At 38.4% G+C, this 20643-nt stretch overlaps 4 protein-coding genes across 4 annotated transcripts; 3 read left to right on the top strand and 1 right to left on the bottom strand.

Moving 5' to 3' along the window:
* The first annotated feature begins 476 nt into the window (after positions 1–476).
* On the top strand, positions 477–1641 carry LOC143185107 (uncharacterized). Its single transcript, XM_076387841.1, has 7 exons — positions 477–480; positions 524–541; positions 635–722; positions 826–1001; positions 1089–1249; positions 1338–1493; positions 1568–1641. Exons 1-7 carry the CDS (start codon positions 477–479, stop codon positions 1580–1582), a joined length of 618 nt encoding a protein of 205 aa, XP_076243956.1. The 3' UTR covers positions 1583–1641.
* Positions 1642–2209: 568 nt separating this feature from the next.
* Positions 2210–4417, top strand: LOC143184883 (uncharacterized). The gene is made up of 3 exons (XM_076387440.1): positions 2210–2396; positions 2706–2912; positions 3357–4417. Exons 1-3 carry the CDS (start codon positions 2343–2345, stop codon positions 4215–4217), a joined length of 1122 nt encoding a protein of 373 aa, XP_076243555.1. The 5' UTR covers positions 2210–2342; the 3' UTR covers positions 4218–4417.
* Positions 4418–7152: 2735 nt separating this feature from the next.
* On the bottom strand, positions 7153–10932 carry Mtpalpha (monolysocardiolipin acyltransferase Mtpalpha). The gene is made up of 11 exons (XM_076386567.1): positions 10777–10932; positions 10337–10446; positions 9998–10270; positions 9655–9905; positions 9192–9575; positions 8949–9119; positions 8647–8869; positions 8370–8579; positions 8104–8299; positions 7823–8025; positions 7153–7740 (listed from the first exon to the last, which is right to left on the bottom strand). The coding sequence occupies exons 1-11, from the start codon at positions 10847–10849 to the stop codon at positions 7537–7539; spliced, it is 2298 nt and encodes a 765-aa protein (XP_076242682.1). The 5' UTR covers positions 10850–10932; the 3' UTR covers positions 7153–7536.
* A 2316-nt stretch (positions 10933–13248) lies between these two features.
* Positions 13249–14982, top strand: Mei-w68 (meiotic W68). The gene is made up of 4 exons (XM_076387840.1): positions 13249–13343; positions 13427–13872; positions 13971–14328; positions 14682–14982. The coding sequence occupies exons 1-4, from the start codon at positions 13249–13251 to the stop codon at positions 14980–14982; spliced, it is 1200 nt and encodes a 399-aa protein (XP_076243955.1).
* The last annotated feature ends 5661 nt before the right edge of the window (positions 14983–20643 follow it).

The following is a 20643-nucleotide window of genomic DNA, read 5'->3' as shown; positions in this document are numbered from 1 at the left end:
AAACTTCGTTAAACAAGTTAATACTGCTTTCACGATCTTCTGTCTTTTTTAAGTTGATTAACCGAACTTCTTAAATTGTACATTATTTGTGAAATTTTTGATGCTTTCGTAAACTGGTTGACATTTGCTACTGCAAACGAAAGTGCAACAAGGTTGCCAATGGAGTCATCAGTGGTGTGGTAATTGAAGAAAATTGATAATTGCAATTTGAGGCTGCTTCAGACGTAACTGGGTCACGTTGTACGAATTGCATAGTGGGTGAAAATCAATCGACATTTCACACGCTGGTAATCTCGTTAATATACATGTATAGTACTGTGTAACAAATGCTACGAAGGTCGAGCAGGTGGAAGATGTTCGCAGAAACTGATTCCTGCTAATAGACGCATCCTCAAGGTGAAAAGTGGGCCGAAGACAATATAACAGGTGATTAGATTAACGAAGCGTAGTAAACACCAGTTGTCAGACTGTTATTTATGAGTTTAACTATTGGTTATCTCCTCGCGACTCCATCTTATTTCAGCGGAGAAATATGCTGAGTGTACATCGCCAGGAGTCTCCAAATAATAAATAAAAACGAATGAATCTTTGCAAAAGCAAATTTATGAGAAAAATTCTATTCCTCAATAATTAGGTACAGAGAGTGGTTTCTTCCAAGTATCTTTACCAATATTTGTATTAATATATGAATTGAAGGCAGATTGCACACTATATATCGTAGAGCATTTTATGCTCCAATTTGGATCTTCCATCCCCCCTTAATATATCAAAGGGTGTATTTGTTACACCCTGTGCATGAATCAAAAACAACGCACACAATTCCAGAAACTGCTCAATTCCAGATAATTCGAAGTGGGCGATCCGACTGCTATCGATCAGTCATCCAACGAGGCAATTTGTTGCCCACGAAGAGCACGAGAGGAAACGCCAGAAGAGGAGGAGGTGGCGAGGAGTCAAAGACCAGCACCGCCCGAGCTGGATTCGAATTAACCAGTGGCAAAGTGAGCGACCGATATATATTTAACGACAAACTGCGCCAGAATGCTTCCTCGTTGAAATCCGACCTCCTCACGACCTCGCTTCCCCAGATTTTTCAGTTGCCTGCGCGACACTCGCTGTCAAGCCACGTGCGTTCAGCGCGAAAAGCGTCAGGAGCATGACGACCGAGAAATGCAGATGCAATAAATTAATAAACGTCAGGTTGGTTAAAAATACTGGACGACTTCCGAGGGCGACGATACGAGGAACTGTAATTATTAACTGTCGCTTACTCGAATGCAAATTGTAATCGCATTCCTAGAAAAGCAATTCACTCATCGGACGATTTTCCTTCTTAGCGTTTCGAGAAAGGAGATATAGCGAGAGGGGGGAATGAAAGGCAGCCAATTAAGAGTCTGCGAACGTCAAGGTGGGCAGACGTCCTGCGTCTACACGATTCTACAATCAGCGATGCGACACGCATTCACTGTTTGCCCTCGAGAGCTGTCTTGCAAGTATATCGCAATGTATCGAGTGTTATAAGGTCATTGCTATATTAATTCTCACATATTTGATTAAAAATCACTAGATCACTAGGAGGTGAGCTGACCCCAAAAATGAGTCCCTCACCATAAACTCACAGTAAGGAAGCCACTGTCTCTCAGACTTCTCCTCGCCTCATCTCATTTAATTTATTCAGTCCCCAATGTGGGAGGTAGTGAAATCGCCGAGCCGACCGCGTAAGGTCATTTGCCCGAATAAACGTCTGCGTGGTAGATTTGCGAGACGCGTGGGTTCAAAGGAGCAAAGGGGGAAAGGTGAACGTGGCGATTCGGGGGCTCGGCGTGTCTCGCGATGTATCTCGCGCGTTTCGTTGTTTCGCTGAGAGACCGTCTCAGAAGAGAAGACAGAGACAGAGAGAACGAGCCACGAATCGGTGCTTTGGAAGGAGGTGTAGGAGGGTTGAAGCCAGCATGACGCTCAGGGAGTGCAGCGATACCATGACGTATCGAGCGAGCGCGCCACGCGGACTGACGTCATGATCACGGCCTCAGTCAGACCGTGAGCACGTGAACATCACGCCCGTGATCACGCGGTCGTCGGCTGATAACACTGCCCCGATTGGCTGGCCACGGCGAGCCCCTCGACGCGATTGGTCGGGCTAGAGCGCGCCGCATGATCACGCACACAACGGGCACGGCGTGCCGAGCCAGCCGACCTGAGAAAGCTTCATTGCGTTACCAGACGTCCAACGGTTACGAACCTTGCGCCTTTTTTCGAGAGGCATACGCTGTATACGCGTCTTCACGAGCGAGCCTCTTTTACTCAACCGCACCCTCTCGCCACGTATTCCATTGCGAAACATGGACGCGAACCAGACACCTCTGTCACCGCCAGCCTCACCCCAGCTCAAACACGTAAGTGCATCGACTGAATTAAAAGTACCGCCATCCGTGGGCCGACAGCCGCCCGCGAAATACGAACGTGGCTGGGCACGACCCAGCCCTGCTCTACATTTTCAATCACTTGTGGGAATGTTCCTCGATCTTTTGTGACTCTACTGTTTTATTTGTGTTTTTAATATAAGATTATGTTCGGTGTTCTGTCTCGAAGACACCTAGATCGATTTTAAGGGAACTGGTTTATTATTGGTTTGTTCGTCGTGTAAGTTTGTTTACGTAAGTTTAGAGGATTCTATTAAAAGATTTCTCTTCTTTCTTTTATAGATCGAGCCGCTTCAATCGTCGTTCAGTGTCGCGGCTCTTTTGGGGGACAAGCTTTTGCAGAAGGAGAAAAGCACTGAAATAAGTGCTAAGAAAGTGGATAATGGGAGCTCACGGCCTGATTTGCCACCGACTCCTCAGCCATCGGATTCGGAGGAGGACGAGCCCCTCCGAAAACGGCAACGCGTGGAGCACTGCGAATTGGCGAAGGTAAATAGACGGTTTTATCGACTGGGACTGCTTTCTGCGCATCTTGAGTACAGAACGCTATCTCTTTTTCATTTTCTTTTTTTCTTCCGCGCCCGAGCGATCGGCTGTCCACTCTAATGTGCATTCACGCATGCGCGCACGCTTTATGGAGTTGTTTTGCAAGATGACCCCATTTGCCGCGTGCATTCACTCTCTTACACCATTTTTGTCGCTTATCCTTCGAGCGAGCGCTTTCTATACCGCCCGATGATAGCGGTCGAGAAATGAATAATCAGTACCAATATTATAAAATAGATGGCTCTTAAGTTAACAAATAAGAGGCCCAAAATTACCAACAAAAAATGTACAAAAATAGTGTATCAAGTGTAGCGACTTTCTTGAAATTTTTCTTCCAAAATAATTGCAAAAACTGGAATTTAATAGATTTATGTTTTCTCTTTGCAGCTGCTGTTGGACGGTACACCACCCTCCAGCCCAGAACCCGCTCGCGTATCAGTAATAATGCGAGCTAACAGAGACGGTACCTACAGTCCCGCCAACTTAACGCCAAAGATTACGCCAACGACCTCGCAGCCAGTACCTTGTCAGACACAACAGTCTAGCCCGCAGTCTGACCGGACCTCGCGCCAGAGTGCCGCGGAACCAGAGAATGTTCTCAAGAGTCTCAAGTTCAAAATGAGCCTACGCAAAGAGGAGATCATTGTGAACAACAAGAACACCGACCGTGAGACCAGCCAGCCGAAATTGCACCCTTTAGCACCGAAACCAGCTCCAATTGTGGTAACTGGACTTCTGGGATCCCCCTTAGTCCTGCCCCGTGCGCCTCTTCTCTTGGTGACCGCGCCTACGACTACCACGACGTCGGCCGTGCCCACCCCAGAGTCCGCTGCACGACGACGCGTCTACGAATGCAAGCATCCAGGCTGTGGCAAGAATTACTTCAAATCGTCTCATTTAAAAGCACACACGCGAACACACACGGGGGAACGACCGTTCTCGTGCCCCTACGAAGACTGCAGCAGACGGTTCTCAAGAAGCGACGAGCTCTCGCGGCATAAGCGGACACATACTGGCGAGAAGAAGTTCGTCTGCTCTATTTGCCAAATGAGATTCATGAGGAGCGATCACCTGGCGAAGCACGTCAAACGACACACCAGGGACAGGTCCTTGACTGTTGGTGCCACTGTGCAGACCTCCGTCGCGCAGGTGACGTCCGCGCCTTTGAGGGTGAACCTGCTTCCGGTCATAGCGCCGCGGATAACGCATTCAGCGCAGCAAATCATACCACCGCAATTGGCGGCTTAAGCAACGCGAGGACAGTGATGTGAAGTCACTGGCGTGCTCGAACCCGTACCTAAAGCTGTGAATGGAGCTTTAACTACTGGAGAATTGGGAACTGTTCCAGCATCAACGTTGGTGCACGGTAGCAGACGGATGCGTCCTCCGTGAAGTCGTGGTAATGCAGGGATGCTGTTGGAGGATGTTGAGGTTTTGATTGAATTGTACAGATATGAGTTTGTTGGTGAGGATACCGAGTACGAAACGCGAGGAACTACCTGGGAGAAGTAAGCTCCCGCTTGCCTCTCTAGTAACGTGTATCACACATCGTGACTGTGTAGAACGAGTTATCACGGGGCGTACTTAAGAGGAAAGAACTTGAAGGCACGAGGAGCGGTGATAAGTCATAAAACGAGGCTTTTTTGCCGTCCGTGAACAAAGTACCTAAGTGTGTCTGTGATCTGTGATGCATAAGCGCGTTGACCCAGAAAGAGTATTTATTTAAAGACGCAAAGACAGTTTTTATCAATTATGTACGTAACGGCTATGCAAAAAAATACGCTAATATTATATTGTCTTCACTTTCGCTCGGTTAGTTGTATATGTTAAACACCGAACATAAGACTTCTTACTTGTAAAGCTAAGTTCTAATGATTTTTCTACGAAATCAGAGATTAATTAAATGACTTATATACTTTCGTAAACCTTGTGCGTACGTATCTTCCTAATGCTTCTCCTATATCCTTAAATGTCCAGTAATCTAGGTGTAAATGATTTCTGATTTTGATTGGCAGCAATTACTGTCATTTACATTGCCGCGTTTTGTATTCGCAATGATTAATACCTGGAAAATATTGATGACTGAAAGCGAGTTACTGTGGAATGATTAACGATTGCATTGACTCATTTCTCTCTTTATTCTAATTGCGTAATTATAGGACAGAAAAACGGTAACAAACACGAGCGCGGATTTTTTCCGACGTGCAAAAGAGTTCGAGACTAATACGGAAGGTCATGCGTCGTGATGACCGACGTGATCAAGAAAAAGGCAACACTCGAAAACAACTTGACTCGATTACACGAATGATACTAATGAATCCCCGAGCATAGTAGTCAAGTGTACTTGAGTATTAAGTCTTTTATATTTTCAAAATTTTACGATACCCTGTTATCTCATCGTGAGTCAATTGTTTACGATAAATTGAATCGACAAGGATATTAAAATCGAGCTAATACCACTCAATTTCAACGTTATTCGCACACTTAGTAAACTTCGTTGACTCAGCTTCCAGCCTGGAAAAATGGTACATACAGTTTTGATTACGCTTTAATTGGTCAATGTTTAGCGCAGAATACAAATCACAAGTCACGAGATCTGAATCGCAACTCAGCGTGGCTAAATGTTATATCAAAGCGAAAAGTTTCCATCACGCATCGTACAAAGAGCCCAATCACGTTCGAGTGCGTGGATATGATCTCGTTTTTGATGATTAAAATCCATGAAGGTATTTTCTACATAAATTCGATATTTTCGAGACCCTTTTCCTTTTTTCTACTTTCAGAAAAAGATAATGATGCATTATACATATAAGCTCCATCAGGAATATGAATTGGGTGTTTAATAACATTTATACAAAAAGTAAGCGTAAAACGTGTTTCCTCACGATGCTTCGTTTTTACGTGTAACAGGAAATAAACACGATTAATGCAAGAGAAATTAAAATATTCCGTTATACATGGTATAACAGTCCTCATACTCAAGAAAAAGGATTGTTTTAATGTTGCAATACAATTAGCAAAGTTATCGTTGCAGATAAGATTTTTTATCGATTGTATTCTCAAGAACTGAGTTACCAAATTACGCTTCCTGAAAATCGCTGTATCAATACACATTCAGGTTTCAACGCGTTCAATTGCAAATTTTCCCTGTTTGGAGAATGTTTTTGTGGAGTTCTAACTTTCTATCCCTGTTCGCGGTAAATCGGTGCAGGACAAAGCTTTGCAGGTCTACTTAAAAACATGATCCTCGGCAATGGTTTCTCACGAAACGGCGTGGTTTCTTGCATCAGCCAAGGACTCGGTCTCTTTTAATCTTGTAAATGTCACAAACAGGTGTGAGACCGGTAGATGACGTAAAATGTCCTCTTGATTACCCTCATTAGATTTCATTCAAATTTGTCTTTATCTTAAATATGTAGCGTGTACTAAAATTAATTCTTTGTTAAATCTCCACAGAACTTGCGTCATGTGCACAAAGGATTGAGGTATACACCTTAATAAGTATTTAAAGTTATTCTTCATAATATTTATATCAATATTGATGATTTATTCATCCAAAGCTATTTAAACATTTTTGTGGTCATTAGGAAACCGTGATTATCAACTTGAAAATGTATTGTTATTGAAATGAAAATTACTGTTATCAGTTAAGAAAGAATACTCTGTAAGCTTCTTTATTTATAGTCTTCTATTTTTGGAAGAAAAAAGATCGAACATGTAAACGTAGTATTTTGATTATTTTTATCAAAATTACATTGTTTTAGAGCTTCTGTTTATTTCTGTGTTTTTACTAATATCTTCCGATTATTAGTGTTATAGTATATTTCATTGACCATGCAAAATGGCAATAAAACACTTCAGATTAAACTGAAATCTCACTTATTCCGCGGAAGTTAAACTTACCTTACTAATAAATGTTTGCGAACAGGGAATGCTTGGCTTTTTTTTTAATCGCATAAATCGACATTCGCCGGAAAGTGCAATACCTTCTAGACATTGCATCAAGAACAAGAATTCCGCTCCTACGTGTTTCATAATTCAAAGCGAATGAAAAATTCTAATTAGGCAATAAATTTATTCGTATACATTTATCACTTGATCATTACTATACGCTCACGCATCTTTATTGTCCTTAGTCTTATAAAAGAAGAGGATCAGAGTGTTCAATTATAATAACAAAATATTGAAAAAACAGTATTTTTATTAATTTGTGAGTAGTAAAAAGTACACATTACGTATTTCAAAACTATGTACGCATGTACATCAGGCTCGCATTTCTGTATTTTTTTGCAAAAATAAACTCTAATATTATACTACGTACATATATTATGTTAACATTAAAATTCTTTCGACGTATAAACCATATAAAAATGCTATAATAAATACACATTCGTCGCTCTTGCATTGATGTTTGATGCCTTAAGGTAATACATAAGTAGTTAAAAATATAACTTTTAATTAACTATCATCTTTCGCGGGAATATAATGCATATATAAAAATATCAACCACTTATGTACTGTTCAATTTACTGTTATATAAATCCAGCTGTTCAATTTCAAATTGTACTTATTTTGTATGGAACTTTTTGCTTGGATCAGACGCCATATCGTATAACGTCTGGCACGGCTTAAAGGCATTACCGTAGTAACTTTGGAATTCTTCCATTTGCTTCACTAATCTACCAGCTCCATAATAATCTACCCAACGGAAAGGTCCACCAGTGAAGGGAGGGAAACCTAATCCGAAGACGGCTCCTACGTCACCCTCCAACTATAAAAATAGGTATTTATATTTTATTCCATATTTGTAAAAACAAAATGTTAAAATTATATGCGTAGAGATATTTACGTACAGGATTAGCCAATATATTTTCTTCTAAGCAAAGTACTGCTTCATTGACGAACCGAGACACCATTCTTAATTGACGATCTTCGTCAGTTGTACTTCCTTTTGGTTCAATTTTGTATTTTTTCAAAAGGGTTAGTGCTCCCATGTTAACATCCCTGTCCTTGACATTGGCTTCATACACAAATATCCCTTTACCAGATTTCCTTCCTGAAATAGTAGGATCCATTAAGTATATGTAGCTTATAAATATTAAACAGAATGTATGATATAAATGAGAGAACGTACCAAGGAAACCAGACTTGACCATATCCTCGAGTATGCGTACATCTCCTCCTTTGAAACGTTCACCTAATTCCTCTAAAAGATGGACGCTTATATGTGCAGCAACGTCGATACCGACTTCGTCAGACAGCGTTGCTGCTCCGACAGGGAATCCAAACTTTTTAGTCAGCTTGTCTAGATCCATTGGATCCATACCTTCCTATTTTGATATACAATATTATAATTTACCTTGCAGATTAAGTTATTGTTAAGAAAAACGAAAGTGTTACCTGTAATAACCTAATGGCTTCAGCCAACATAGCAGATAAAATTCTTGTTGTATAGAAACCTGGGCCATCTCCAACAGTAATAACTGTTTTACCCTGTTTCAAACCCACATCGACCGCAGTTTTAATAGTTTCGGTCGACGTCCCTTTGTGGGTTATGATTTCTAATAATTGCATTTTGTCTACTGGAGAAAAGTAGTGCATTCCAATCACCTATGAAACAATATTTTATTAAATTTCAGCTGATTTCAAGTTTGGTAATATAGCGTTTTATATTTGCCTTATCGGGACGACTACTTCCGGCAGCTATTTTAGTAATAGGAATTGCTGATGTATTCGTTGCGAGTACACAATGGTTTGGCGCTACTGCTTCGATTTCTTTTATAACCTTATGTTTGATAGCAATGTCTTCAAAAACAGCTTCTATAACTATATCTGCATTTTTAAAGGAGTTATAATCTAAAGTGGCATCTAGCTGAGCAAGATATTTATCTCTTTGAACGCTAAACACGAAAACAACAAATTACTTAACAGTACAGTGTGAAATTATATAAACGAAGTTGTAGAGTGTTTTAAACGAACCTAGAGAACTTCTTCCTCTTTACAGCATTGTCCAATCCTTTCTGTACTTGACCAAGACCTCGATGTAAGCCTGCTTCATTTGTATCTTTCATAACTACATTAAAGCCTTTGTCTATGCTTACTTGGACAATCCCTGCCCCCATTAGACCAGCACCAACGACTGCGATTTTCCTAATAAAGATTAAAAATTAATGTTCTGTAAATAATCAATAATTTCTATGTTAAGTGAGAGTATCCACTTACTTAGGAGCACTTTTTGGTGCACCAAAGCGATTTCTTTTACATGCTCTTTGTCCAAAGAATAAACTTATTAGACCTTTAGATTGTGGTGTAACTGCCAGTTCACCGAATGCTCTAGCTTCTGCTTCAAATCCAGCAACTGGACCTTTATCTAAACCAGTACGTACTACATCTAAGATTTTAAGTGGAGCAGGATATAATCCACCAGACATTTTCATCACTTGTTTTTTGGCTTTGTTAAATATTTGATCCTTAACAAAATCAAAGGAAAGAACATATTTCATGAGTTTTTCAGTCAAAGTCTTAGGACCTCTATTAACTGTCAAACTTCCTTGTGCAATATCTTTCGCAGCTCTGATAGCTGTCTCCTCCAGGTATCTCATAGTGCTACAAATATTTCAAATATATGTTTAACCAATTGGTTTGTTTCATAAATGCATATTAAATTTAATGATATATTTCTTACTTTTCCTCTGGAGTTGCAACTCCAGGACCAAGACGGTTTACTAAAAGATCCACAATTCCAAATCTTTTTGCTTTATCAGCTTTAACATTTTTACCAGTAAGGATTATGTCTAGTGCATTAGGAAGTGCTATTAATTGTGGTAATCTTTGTGTGCCTCCTGCTCCAGGTAAAAGACCTAACATTACCTCTGGTAACCCTAAATTGGTTTTTGTATCGTTCACAGCAAGTCTATAGTGACAGGCCAATGCAACCTATATTAATAAAATAAAATTGTGATTAGAATCGAAAAGCTGTGGTAATATTGAATAGACCCACTTCCATATGGATTTTTTAAATTATGTACCTCAAGACCTCCTCCTAAACAACTACCCTGGATTGCAGCTACAATTGGCTTCTGACTCTTTTCTATGGTATTCAATATTTGCTGAGCCTGTGAAGATACTTTGTAACCATCATCTGCAGTTTTCAAATCTTGTATACCAGTAATATCAGCACCAGCAATAAAACAGTCAGGTTTTCCACTAATGAGAACTGCAGAATTAATTGCAGAATTGTTTTCTACATCTTTTAAAAGTGTTACAATTTCACTCATTACTTCTTGGCCTAAGGTATTCACCTGTATTAAAACATATCAATTTATTCATTTATGAATAATGGAAGATAACATTATTACACATCGTACCTTGGCTCCTGGAGAGTCTATAGTGATCACCGCTACATTATCCACAACTTTGTATTTCAAGTGTTTATTATTTGTAGCAGTAGCAAGTGTTCTTACTGTTTGATATGATGCTGAAAGTATAATTCATGTTGCAATACAAAATATTTATTGAAATAGAAAGGAAAATAAAACTTCGCTTTATTATTTTAAATCACATATTATTATAATATTTTATCACATTTCAATGCATAACATTATAATATATTATTTTGTCAAAATTTGTTTAGAAACATGTTTTCAGATTTTAGATTTTATTAATATTCAGTATATACTAAGAATATAATGTGTGTACAATTGTATAATATTTTTAAAGCTATGTCAGGTACAAATCAGAACAAGTCCACTTGAGAGTAAAGGTGTGATAAATGGATGTGTAATTTTTTTCCTGTGTTTATAGTTACCATTTTGTGTTAAAAATTTCTTATTTATGTACGAAGAACGTGCAAAAGCACCCAATAATCTGTACTGTGACATTTTTTAAAATATTAGACGTGCACACCCGATTCCACAGTACTAAAGTCTAAAAGTGCACATGGAATTACGAGTACATAACTGGAATTGCCTTTGGAACGCGCATGCGTGCAGTACGTGGATAGAAACCTAACCTACAGAATTCGCCATATTTTTCAAGGACTTTGACCTCGAGTTAATGTATTTGGTAAAAATAATTTGAATATATTGTCGTATCAAAAATAGCTGATAATTGATAATCATTTATGGAAAATTTTTCATCAGTTATATGAAACCTGCTTGACCGTGACAAGCAGTACTTTGAGAAACGATGCACAGGAATAGTATTCCATTGTATATATAAAATTGAACAATGAACTACTGTGTATTTTATTGTTCTAATTCTCTTAATCGTTAAGACGGCTATAATCTGATATTGCCATATACAGTAAACAATTAATTGTTGAATAAAAAAGAAAAAATTTGAATGAGAAAATATATTCACAGTTTGTATCTAATACATTTCGTTAGTTCTCCACAAGCACTTTTACAATGCTAATTATTTGTGATATTTCTTTAATTATTGCATATAATACGTTTGTAAATAATTTATTCAAAACATGAAAAGGATCTACTACGCTATCTAGACGTAATACTTAGGAACTAATGCCTTCCTTTTAAAATGCACAATTATAAAAAAAAGTTCCGTGAAATCGCTTAAAAAAATTACTTGCATACTTAAATACTTAAGTGACTGAATTAATAAGTACGGAATGTTAAACTATTTTACAGATTATATCGCAATTGCAATGTTAAATAATTAATTTTGAATTTATGGATATTCCCTCCTCCGCCATTATTGCCGATTTCTGTAGTCATGTCTGTTCAAATTGCGCGCCGAGTCATTCCGCTCCTGGACGCCGTGGAGGTCAGACGTGTGTATTGCTCATCCCTTAAACTTGTCTAAAAATGTTCCTGGCGGTTCTTCATTTTCTATAAAGGTACGTGCCCTTTATTTTAACATACTGTCACAAATGTAACAAAAGATTAATCTTGATCTCAACCATTTTAATGATTAATGTATATTTGAAAAATGTGTGGTTCGGGATCTCCAATTATGTGTCCAATAAAACGCTATTTTATGATCTACTGAATAAATGTAAGCAATATTAGTCAATTTTGAATATCATTTCTATTTTTACATATTGGGTAACAAATCTATTTGACGTTTTGTGTATTTTTTTGAATTTTGTATCTTTGGATTTTGTACGGTAAATCAAGTAAAATGGCGTCGAAGTTCAAACGGCACATTTAGTATTTTTGCATAAATTAATACAGTTCGTTAACTTATGATAGCATTTTATAAATCATAGTTAAATTTGTATAGTTCTGAAAGAGAATAGAGCTGATATTTGGTATATTTTATTAATTTTAATTATATTTTTGTGTTGTACGTAACAGGTGGGTGATAGAAGACCCTAAGCGAGCGAAATTCGATAGTATCGCAATTGGAACGATATTCTTGCGATTCTCGAAGGTGCGTGCGCAGTTTTTTCGAATGGATAACGCTGGAGTGCAGAGATTCATCGAGAAGGTAAGTTTTTTACTATTTTCTTTAATATCATTACAAAATTTGACAAATTTCTGTGTGTTATGATAAAATATGAAATACTTGAGAGTGAAGCTGACTCGATGGAGCATTTCATCGCGTCAGTTTTGCTCTTGGCTCTTGGAGGAAAGCAAAATTATTTGAATTTAATATATTCAAAGAATTTTGTTTTACAGTAAAATATTGTTCATAAAAATGTGTAATTAACCTTATTGATTATTTAATTAAGTCTATTCTAAATGCAATTGATGTTATAGAATTTTAAAAGGTATTTGAAATGAAATGAAATATTTACGTTTAATTTTAAATGTGCATTTTTTTATTTATGTTTGATAATTATGTGTTATTTCAAATGAAATATTTACCTTTAATTTTAAATGTGCTTTTTTTTTATTTATGTTCGATAATTATGTGTTATTTGTGTTGTTTTTTATTTAATGTGTTAATATGTTTCTGCTACAAAAATGTTTTTTTTACTTTAAACTAAAGTAAAAAGGACATTCATTATTTAAGAAAAAAATGAATAGAGATACTGATTTTGCTACTAAGCTTTAATTAATTTAATTGGTAAATTAAGATAAGACAGAATTGTTTAGATTTTAAATTAAATTAGTGTTAAGCTCTTATTTTTGCCTGGGTACGTACTTACTTAAAATGTATCTTCCCATGTAAATTACATATTTACACGGTGACTGAAGAATAATCGTTAAGCAGATAAGTAAAGGAAGATACATAGAAATAAGTATATATTAAACATGATTAATTGTAATTCTTATCTCCCATAGCACTGTAATTGTATTAGACTATTACAAATATGAGTCGATGTATGTTTTCAATTACTGATAATGACTCTAAAAACAATGAAGAGAAAAACGTAGATATATCTATCGCGGATAATACAGAATTAAGGTGAATTTCAAACATGAACTCTTCTTTACATAAATGACTTTTTTTCGATAAAATAACCTTATTTATACTTTCGTGACACGTAGGAGACAATTAATAGCGCGTATTGAAAGCTTAACTTCGAGCATAATCCAACAAATATCTTCAGGGCAGTTACCAAAAATTTCACCTTTATTGCATAATTCTACCTCATTGAACACACAAGTGTTCGATGAAAATTATTCAGATTCACCTACCTTTGAATCTTGCCCATTCGAGGAAAGTGAACAGATCAATGAAGAAGGCGAGCAAAGTAACAAAAGATTAGTAACCGACTTCGCTAAAAGTAGAAGCAAAGATAAATTTGCTCTCATGATGACTGTTATGGCTGCAGCTCATCGTTTGTTGATAACAAATACCACAATCACTAGACGATCTCTCTATTACGATTTGAAAAGCAAGAAGACGTTGGATTTGGCGCCAGAACAGAGGTACGTGGATCAGGCAGTGAACCACGTTGCTACTCTTTTGAACTGTGCACCATGGGAACTTAGTGAGTCTCTCTTCGAAGATAAAATATCAAGCTAGAATTTCAAATAGTCACAGCTTCTGTTTTTCTACGAACGCAGTATATAATGTCGCCTCATTTAGATCTCCTATCCACCTCGAAAGGATTAGCAGCTGGTGACTTGACTCTCACGATGATCGACAATCGAATTGTCGATTGCACAGTGCCAGGGGGTGCTCTGATACCGCATATCGCGTCGAACGTAATTTCCATTCGAACGAAAGCGAGAATTGTATTGGTAGTTGAGAAGGATGCTGTTTTCCAAAAACTACTCCAAGACAACTGCACCTCTCAACTCAATTGCATTCTGGTCACGGGGAAAGGGTACCCTGACGTGGCTACTAGAATGCTGGTGAAGCTACTATCGGAAAAAGTGAAACTTCCAGTTTATGTGGTAGTGGATGCAGACCCATTCGGTGTGGACATAATGTGTGTCTATCGGTAAATCTTAAAAAATTTTCGTTCAAAATAAAATAAATACTAAGATTTTGACCTTTTGAACCCATTCTCAATGCAACTTTGGTCTCCTCTCTGAAGGACAAAGTTAAATTGAAGATATTCGAGGTCAATTTCATTGCTCAAAATTATCTTGAGGTTGTTACAAGGGTCAAGTTGAGGTCAACTATTTGTTGCACTAGTACTGCAACGAAAGTAATGCAGTATTTTAGAACATAATTTATTATCTTCATAAAACGTACATATATCACAGTAAAGGTTGATTTTCAAAGAAGGCAATAAGAAGTATGGAAAACGTGATCGAAAAAATGACAAATTTTGAAATTTCTGTGAATTAGTTTTGGCTCAGCGGCATTGTCCAAGGAGAAAGATAGCTTAGCCTGTCCAAATGCTAATTGGCTTGGGGTTCATCCATCGGAATTGCTCGGTTTGGGAGTGAGCACCATGCCCCTCACGGAATTCGATTTGTCGAAATTGGCTGCCGTCGAGGCGCGACCATATATCACAGAGGCGATCCTCAAGGAGCTTAAAGTGATGCGAATGGGAAAAGCGGAGATAGAGAACGTGTCTTCCTTCTCGGGAAAATTTCTAACTGCTACTTATTTGCCTTGTAAGATCAAGGGCCATGATTATATTTAATCTGGGGGTGTTTTATGATTTTTGGGGATGACTCTGTATAGTGAAAGAAGAAAAACTTCATTTTAATATATTCCACTTAAGTTATAAGTTGTTCTAAACTTATTATTCTACAATGTGTCCTCATAATTATACAAGTGTGTTACCGTTTCGGATATCGAGGTTTTCAACTGCGACTGCTTGACCATTTGCGTTTCGTAGCTGTCACAACTGTCTTCTAAATTGATCAATTCTGGAACTTTACGGAACGATCCTAAACAAATCACGCTGCTATCCGATGATCGTCTCGAAAGGGTCAAGTCTTTTTTCAAATTCTCTTCTGAAGCGACGTCTCGAATACTTTTTGACCTCGTTAGGTAGTGGTAGCATAACCTTAATTAATTTGATAACCAAATCATCAAATGTCTTTATCATTTTTCCAAGTCATTTTTACCGATTTTGTGTGACTGATGAACCGGGCTTTCGTCTGTTAGTTTCTTGAGGATTAGCCGATTTTGGGCGGCGTCTTCTCTTACGCGATCGTCGTAAGGACATGATATTTAATCCTTTGCAGAATTGCAGTACATGACAGTTATCATGAAAATATCTGTGGTTGTTTGGCAAAACTACTTAAGTCACATGTTCTTGTTTTCGATATTTATTGGTGTTTAAAGTTTTCAGCTTCAATACTATATTATAGATCTGTGTCTTCTTGGAATTTTATTTTCAGATGAAAAAATTCTTTAGATCCCTTTCTTCTTTTTAAAAATATAAATTAAGGCTTTAACTCGAATCTTTTTAAAGTTGTGACATAGGTCATTTTGCCTTAGAACCACAGATATATTTGAATTTGAAATAAGTGAATTTCGCGCTACACAAAAGGTATGCAATATCAGGTGTTAAATGAGGTCTATAGGGTGACGAGAAAATAACAGTGTTTCAGGTAATGTAACAGTTTATTGAAAACACTTTTGTCCGCCCGTTGTCCGGGCCGAGCCTCGCTGATATTAAAAAACGCAGAGTCTTAGTAACATGATTATCTCGTGGGTGTTACGTGAAATATAACTTGAACGATATCCGCGAAATCGGCGTCCCCGAAAAATTTGAATTGACTCGCGTTGAAAAGAGAACGTGGAACAGGCAAAACGAAATCTGTTATCTTTCTGAGAATTTTAGAAATTCTATCGATGAAAATTGAAGAATTCCCAGTTGCAACATAGAAATTTGATAACGCGTTATTTTTATGTTTTTCTTAAATATTCTCGATCGACGATGATCGAAGCCGATTTCGCGGATGTTCGATCTCCAGGTCCGTGCGAATATCGTAAAAAACCGAGTGGAAACAATCCGCGTGCCCTCGCTTCCCACGAGAAACTATCGAGAACGCCTCTCTCGAACGATATAATTCGCGGCACTCGCCTGCGATGCTCGGTGGATGATTCGAGCGTATATTATATAAAAAACAATTGTCCATACTCGCGGAGCACAATATTGGGATCAACGACTCGCTGCGGGCGAATTCGAATCAACGTTTCCGAGTATACGTATAGAATCCGAACTTCCTTTTTTGATCATTCCTTTCGAGTTGATGATGCTATTACCCCGAGAAGTCTGATATATCGAGAGGAGTGAGGCATCGCTAAAATTAAGTCCAAGTCGATTTGGATATAGCGAGGTTTAAATTATAGATTTGGGAACTAGTTCGAATGCTTAGAAATGTTTAACGAAAAGGTTATTGTCTGTGAATGATGTAGGATTTGGGCTAATATCTTTTTTTTTTATCTTTGTTTATCTGTAAAATTGAAACAAATTTAGAAATGCAGATTATAAATGCAATTGTGAATATTGGGTTGATTCGTAAATAATATTGCTGGAAATTAATTTATGTCTAGTGAGAAGATTTTCCAAGTGTCACCCTCACTTTGTAGGTATAATTAAAATTTTCAACCTTTCAGATCTTCAAATATTCAAATTTTCAAATTTCATACTTCAGATGTTCAAATATTCAAATATTCAAAAATCAAATTTTCAAATATCGAACTTTAACATTTTGAATTTTTTCTCAACCCCTTTCGTAAAGACTACCTACTTATGATATACAGAAAAATGCACTAGAAATGATGCAATCGTCTTGGACTTAGATCGGAGAGTGCTTCACTCAGACGACACATTTATAGATACCTTATCTATTAATACCTCGATATTCGGGCGTATCCGTTTAAAAACGCGTGAAACGCCGCTTGTGGCGGACACGAGGGTCTCCGTCGATAAATCCGACAAATAATCAATAATAATCGTAATTAATCTGAGTATCACAGATTATCCAAATAATATCGAGTAAACGTACCGTAACCATTTTCCCCTTAACACATTTTTGAACTTCCCGTTTCAGTTTTCTTTCTCGAAATCGTTGAACATCGACGAACGATATCGCGTCGTCGGGTGATAAGCGAATCTCGTTAACATCATTCGCACGGAACGAACGTACGCGCGAATTTGTCCGAGTGTTCGCACGGGCCTCTTCAGAACTCGAGTTCCGCGTGAATTACTTTTCTTTAATTCTGTGTTTTAATCCTGCGATGGTGTCCTCTGTGTATATGCGTGTATGTTAGTGTCTGTAGGTGTCTATCTCTGTGTATCGCTCTGTCTCTCTTCATGTATAATATATATATATATATTTTTCTTCTTTTTTTCGGCTTCTTATTAATTCTCTTTAGCCTAGCGGCGATAATACGTTACCAAAAGCTTATAGATATCCTTATGCGCTGCTACCAAGGTTTCTTTGCTGCGATTAATTTCTCGTAATTCGCATGCTGTCTGTTGTCTGTTGTCGTTTGTGTGCCTGCCGTTCGTGAGTCCGATACCTATGTGTCTACGTTAATTCGCCGCACTTTCTGCCGTTATTATAGTTAATAATTGATTGCGATTGCACACTCACGCTCGCGCTCACTCACTCCCGGTCAATTTCTCGCGCTCTCGCTCTTGTCCTCTCACTCTTTTTGCTTCCCCCGCTTGGCTCGGAGAAATCTCGAGCTGTCGCGAATTCACGCGGGGAAAGATGAATATCTCCGACGATAATGAACTTTTACAATGAAACAACAACTCTCCTTGCCGCGTGACGATGGGATCGCGCTTTCATCTTTCTTCGATTGTATTCTCGACTTTTTCGTGATGGTGTCGCAGTGTTTTAGGAAGATGGAATAGCAGAGATCTGAGCTGGGTAGTTCTATCTCAGTTTCTGTTAATTGAATAATTGACTCTGATACGAATGTGCTTGGGTATAGCTATGTTTGTGCATGAAACTGTAATATATCTAATGAGGGTATAGGGGTAGATTTTGTACGAGGAAATTATTGAATACAAGTTAAGAAATTATACCGATAGAACAAAATATAGTGGCAATATTATTAGCAACTTTGAAAGGTTGGAGTAGATGATTGTAATTGAGTACTTGTGTGAAAATTTAAAAATTGTTAAGAATGCTCATCTCTGATATTTCACCTTGTTTTTTTATCACTAAACCGAGGCGATCCTATCGCCACGCGTTGCACTTTTGTACTCTCTACAATCGACATCAAGCATGTAATATCGATTCTAACGATCTGCCACGTCTATCTTCGTCCACCTGCGGACAGCCACCTCGACGAGAATCATTCCTTTTACAGTTCTCTCCTTTCCTAATCTACTTTCACCTCTATCCTCGTCGAGGTCCATCGACGCAGCCTGACATGGACGAGCCACAGTGATTACTCATCTAAGATTCATTAATATTATTAGGTAATCTCTTCATCTTCTCTGTTCTATTTATTATCGTTTGATTAGTTGCACTAGCCTTGATTGTCGGCATTTAAGGGCTGCTGGGCAGGCAGCGTTTATGGCGACGTGCGACTCTTCTCGTTCGAGCGCGACTCCTCCGCGATCAACCGTGAAAAGTGTTCTCTTGTTTCGCGTTACATCTATTGAACTGGCGAGATATTTTAATCAAGGAGTATTTGAAGTCAAAATATTCGAATTTTCGGAGTACTTAATTCTACCTGCTTTCTGGAACCATTAGATATTAAATAATAATTTTTCAATAGAACATAGGCTTAATAAAAAGTTTATATTATAAGACGTCAAGTTTCGCCAACTGAATGCTATAGCATGATGGGAAATATCTCGCGAGTTCGATTGACCTCGAACGATTTCCTCAGTCAACCGCATCCGAACGACTGATTCCCCTTTCACTGCCTTTTGGTGACCACCCTTACGAAGAGAGACCCTGAATTGCATTATTCACTTTTTAGTGTGATTCTTCCTCCGTATAGAGTTTGTCAAGTTTTGTTCTTCTTTGAAGCAGATGGTCAACAGTTTGAGATATTAACAATTAGAGGTATTTCAAATATTTAAATGTTCAAATATTCAAATATTCAGATATTCAGATATTAATATTTTCAAATTCTCAAATATTGAAATTACTAACTCCAGTCTTGTCGAACTCTATAAACTAAATGAGTGATTAAAAAATGTGCTATACACTTGGAATCTCTTCCTGAGGGCCCCCAAAATGGTCAGTGTTGATCGAGAGAAGGTATACGATTAGATTCATTTCCCGCGACGAGGTTCTATAACGAGCTAAAGTATACGGTGAATCTGAACGGTTACCCTAAAGCGTCTCTTCCTTCGTTTATCTTACTCTGGGAACTGTATAGTACAACGTAGCGATATAGTACAACAAACGATCAACGACGAACGGGAACACATGCGAACCTCGTCGAGGGGAACGCTCGTCCTACACCAACGGACATTTTCCAATAGACGTGTATAATAGATAATATATACAAATATTCGAGGAACGAACTGGTGGTTGTGGGATATCGAGGAGGGGGTGGAAAAGTTGCTTGAGTTTCCTTTTACGCGTGTAACATTATGGTACATAGACTAGGCGCCAAGCTGTACAACACAAAACTTAAGACTAGGCGTTCGTTTCTAACGGTGAGTGTGTACCCCTAGACGAGTCATCGCACAGGCGTAGCCAGCTTTTCCCCCGAGATATCAGGGAGGCACTAGCGGAAACGTGGGACGCGAGCTTGCAAGCTCTGCCCAGAAATTTCGTAATAACTTTCTTTCGCTGATTTTCTTCTTTAATCTCGCGAGGATCTGACTAGAGAGCTTTTATTCTTATTGAAACAGGGAGAGCTTGCAAGCTTCGGCTAAGCTCGATACTTTCAAGCGAAACGCGGGCTAGTAACACCTTCAGTTGCTCGACTTCCCGTGAACCTGGAGAGTTGATATAAAAAACGTGAGACGCGAGCTTGCAAGCTCGCGCTAAGCTCGATACGCTTGATCGTCACTCGCGGCTGTTCCGTGGCTTCAAGCGCCCCGTCGTTGTCCGATAGCGGATGTTTTGGTATACAAAAAGTGGCGAGCTTGCAAGCTTGCGAGAAGCACGAAGTCGCGGATTGGTATCATTCTAATGTCCTGTCGATTATTCGGTGCGTGAAGGGCGCTCGATTCGCTAACTGCTTCGCAGTCCTAACTAGATACGCCTCTGGATGGCAGGTGGTGGGTTTACCTAGAGCAGCGCTGTCCAGCATAGAGACCCTCACTCGACTGCTTCTCCTTCCTATCGTTCTGTTGCTCCACCAACACATACGTTCTTCGTAGTGTTTGAGCTTTCTTAGAAATAGAGACACTAACATATCA

This window comes from Calliopsis andreniformis, chromosome 10 (genome assembly GCF_051401765.1).
Source record: "Calliopsis andreniformis isolate RMS-2024a chromosome 10, iyCalAndr_principal, whole genome shotgun sequence".
Classification (NCBI taxonomy): Eukaryota; Metazoa; Arthropoda; class Insecta; order Hymenoptera; family Andrenidae; genus Calliopsis; species Calliopsis andreniformis.
The sequence above is the reverse complement of the archived record's forward strand: the minus strand, read 5'-3'. Positions and strand labels throughout refer to the sequence as shown.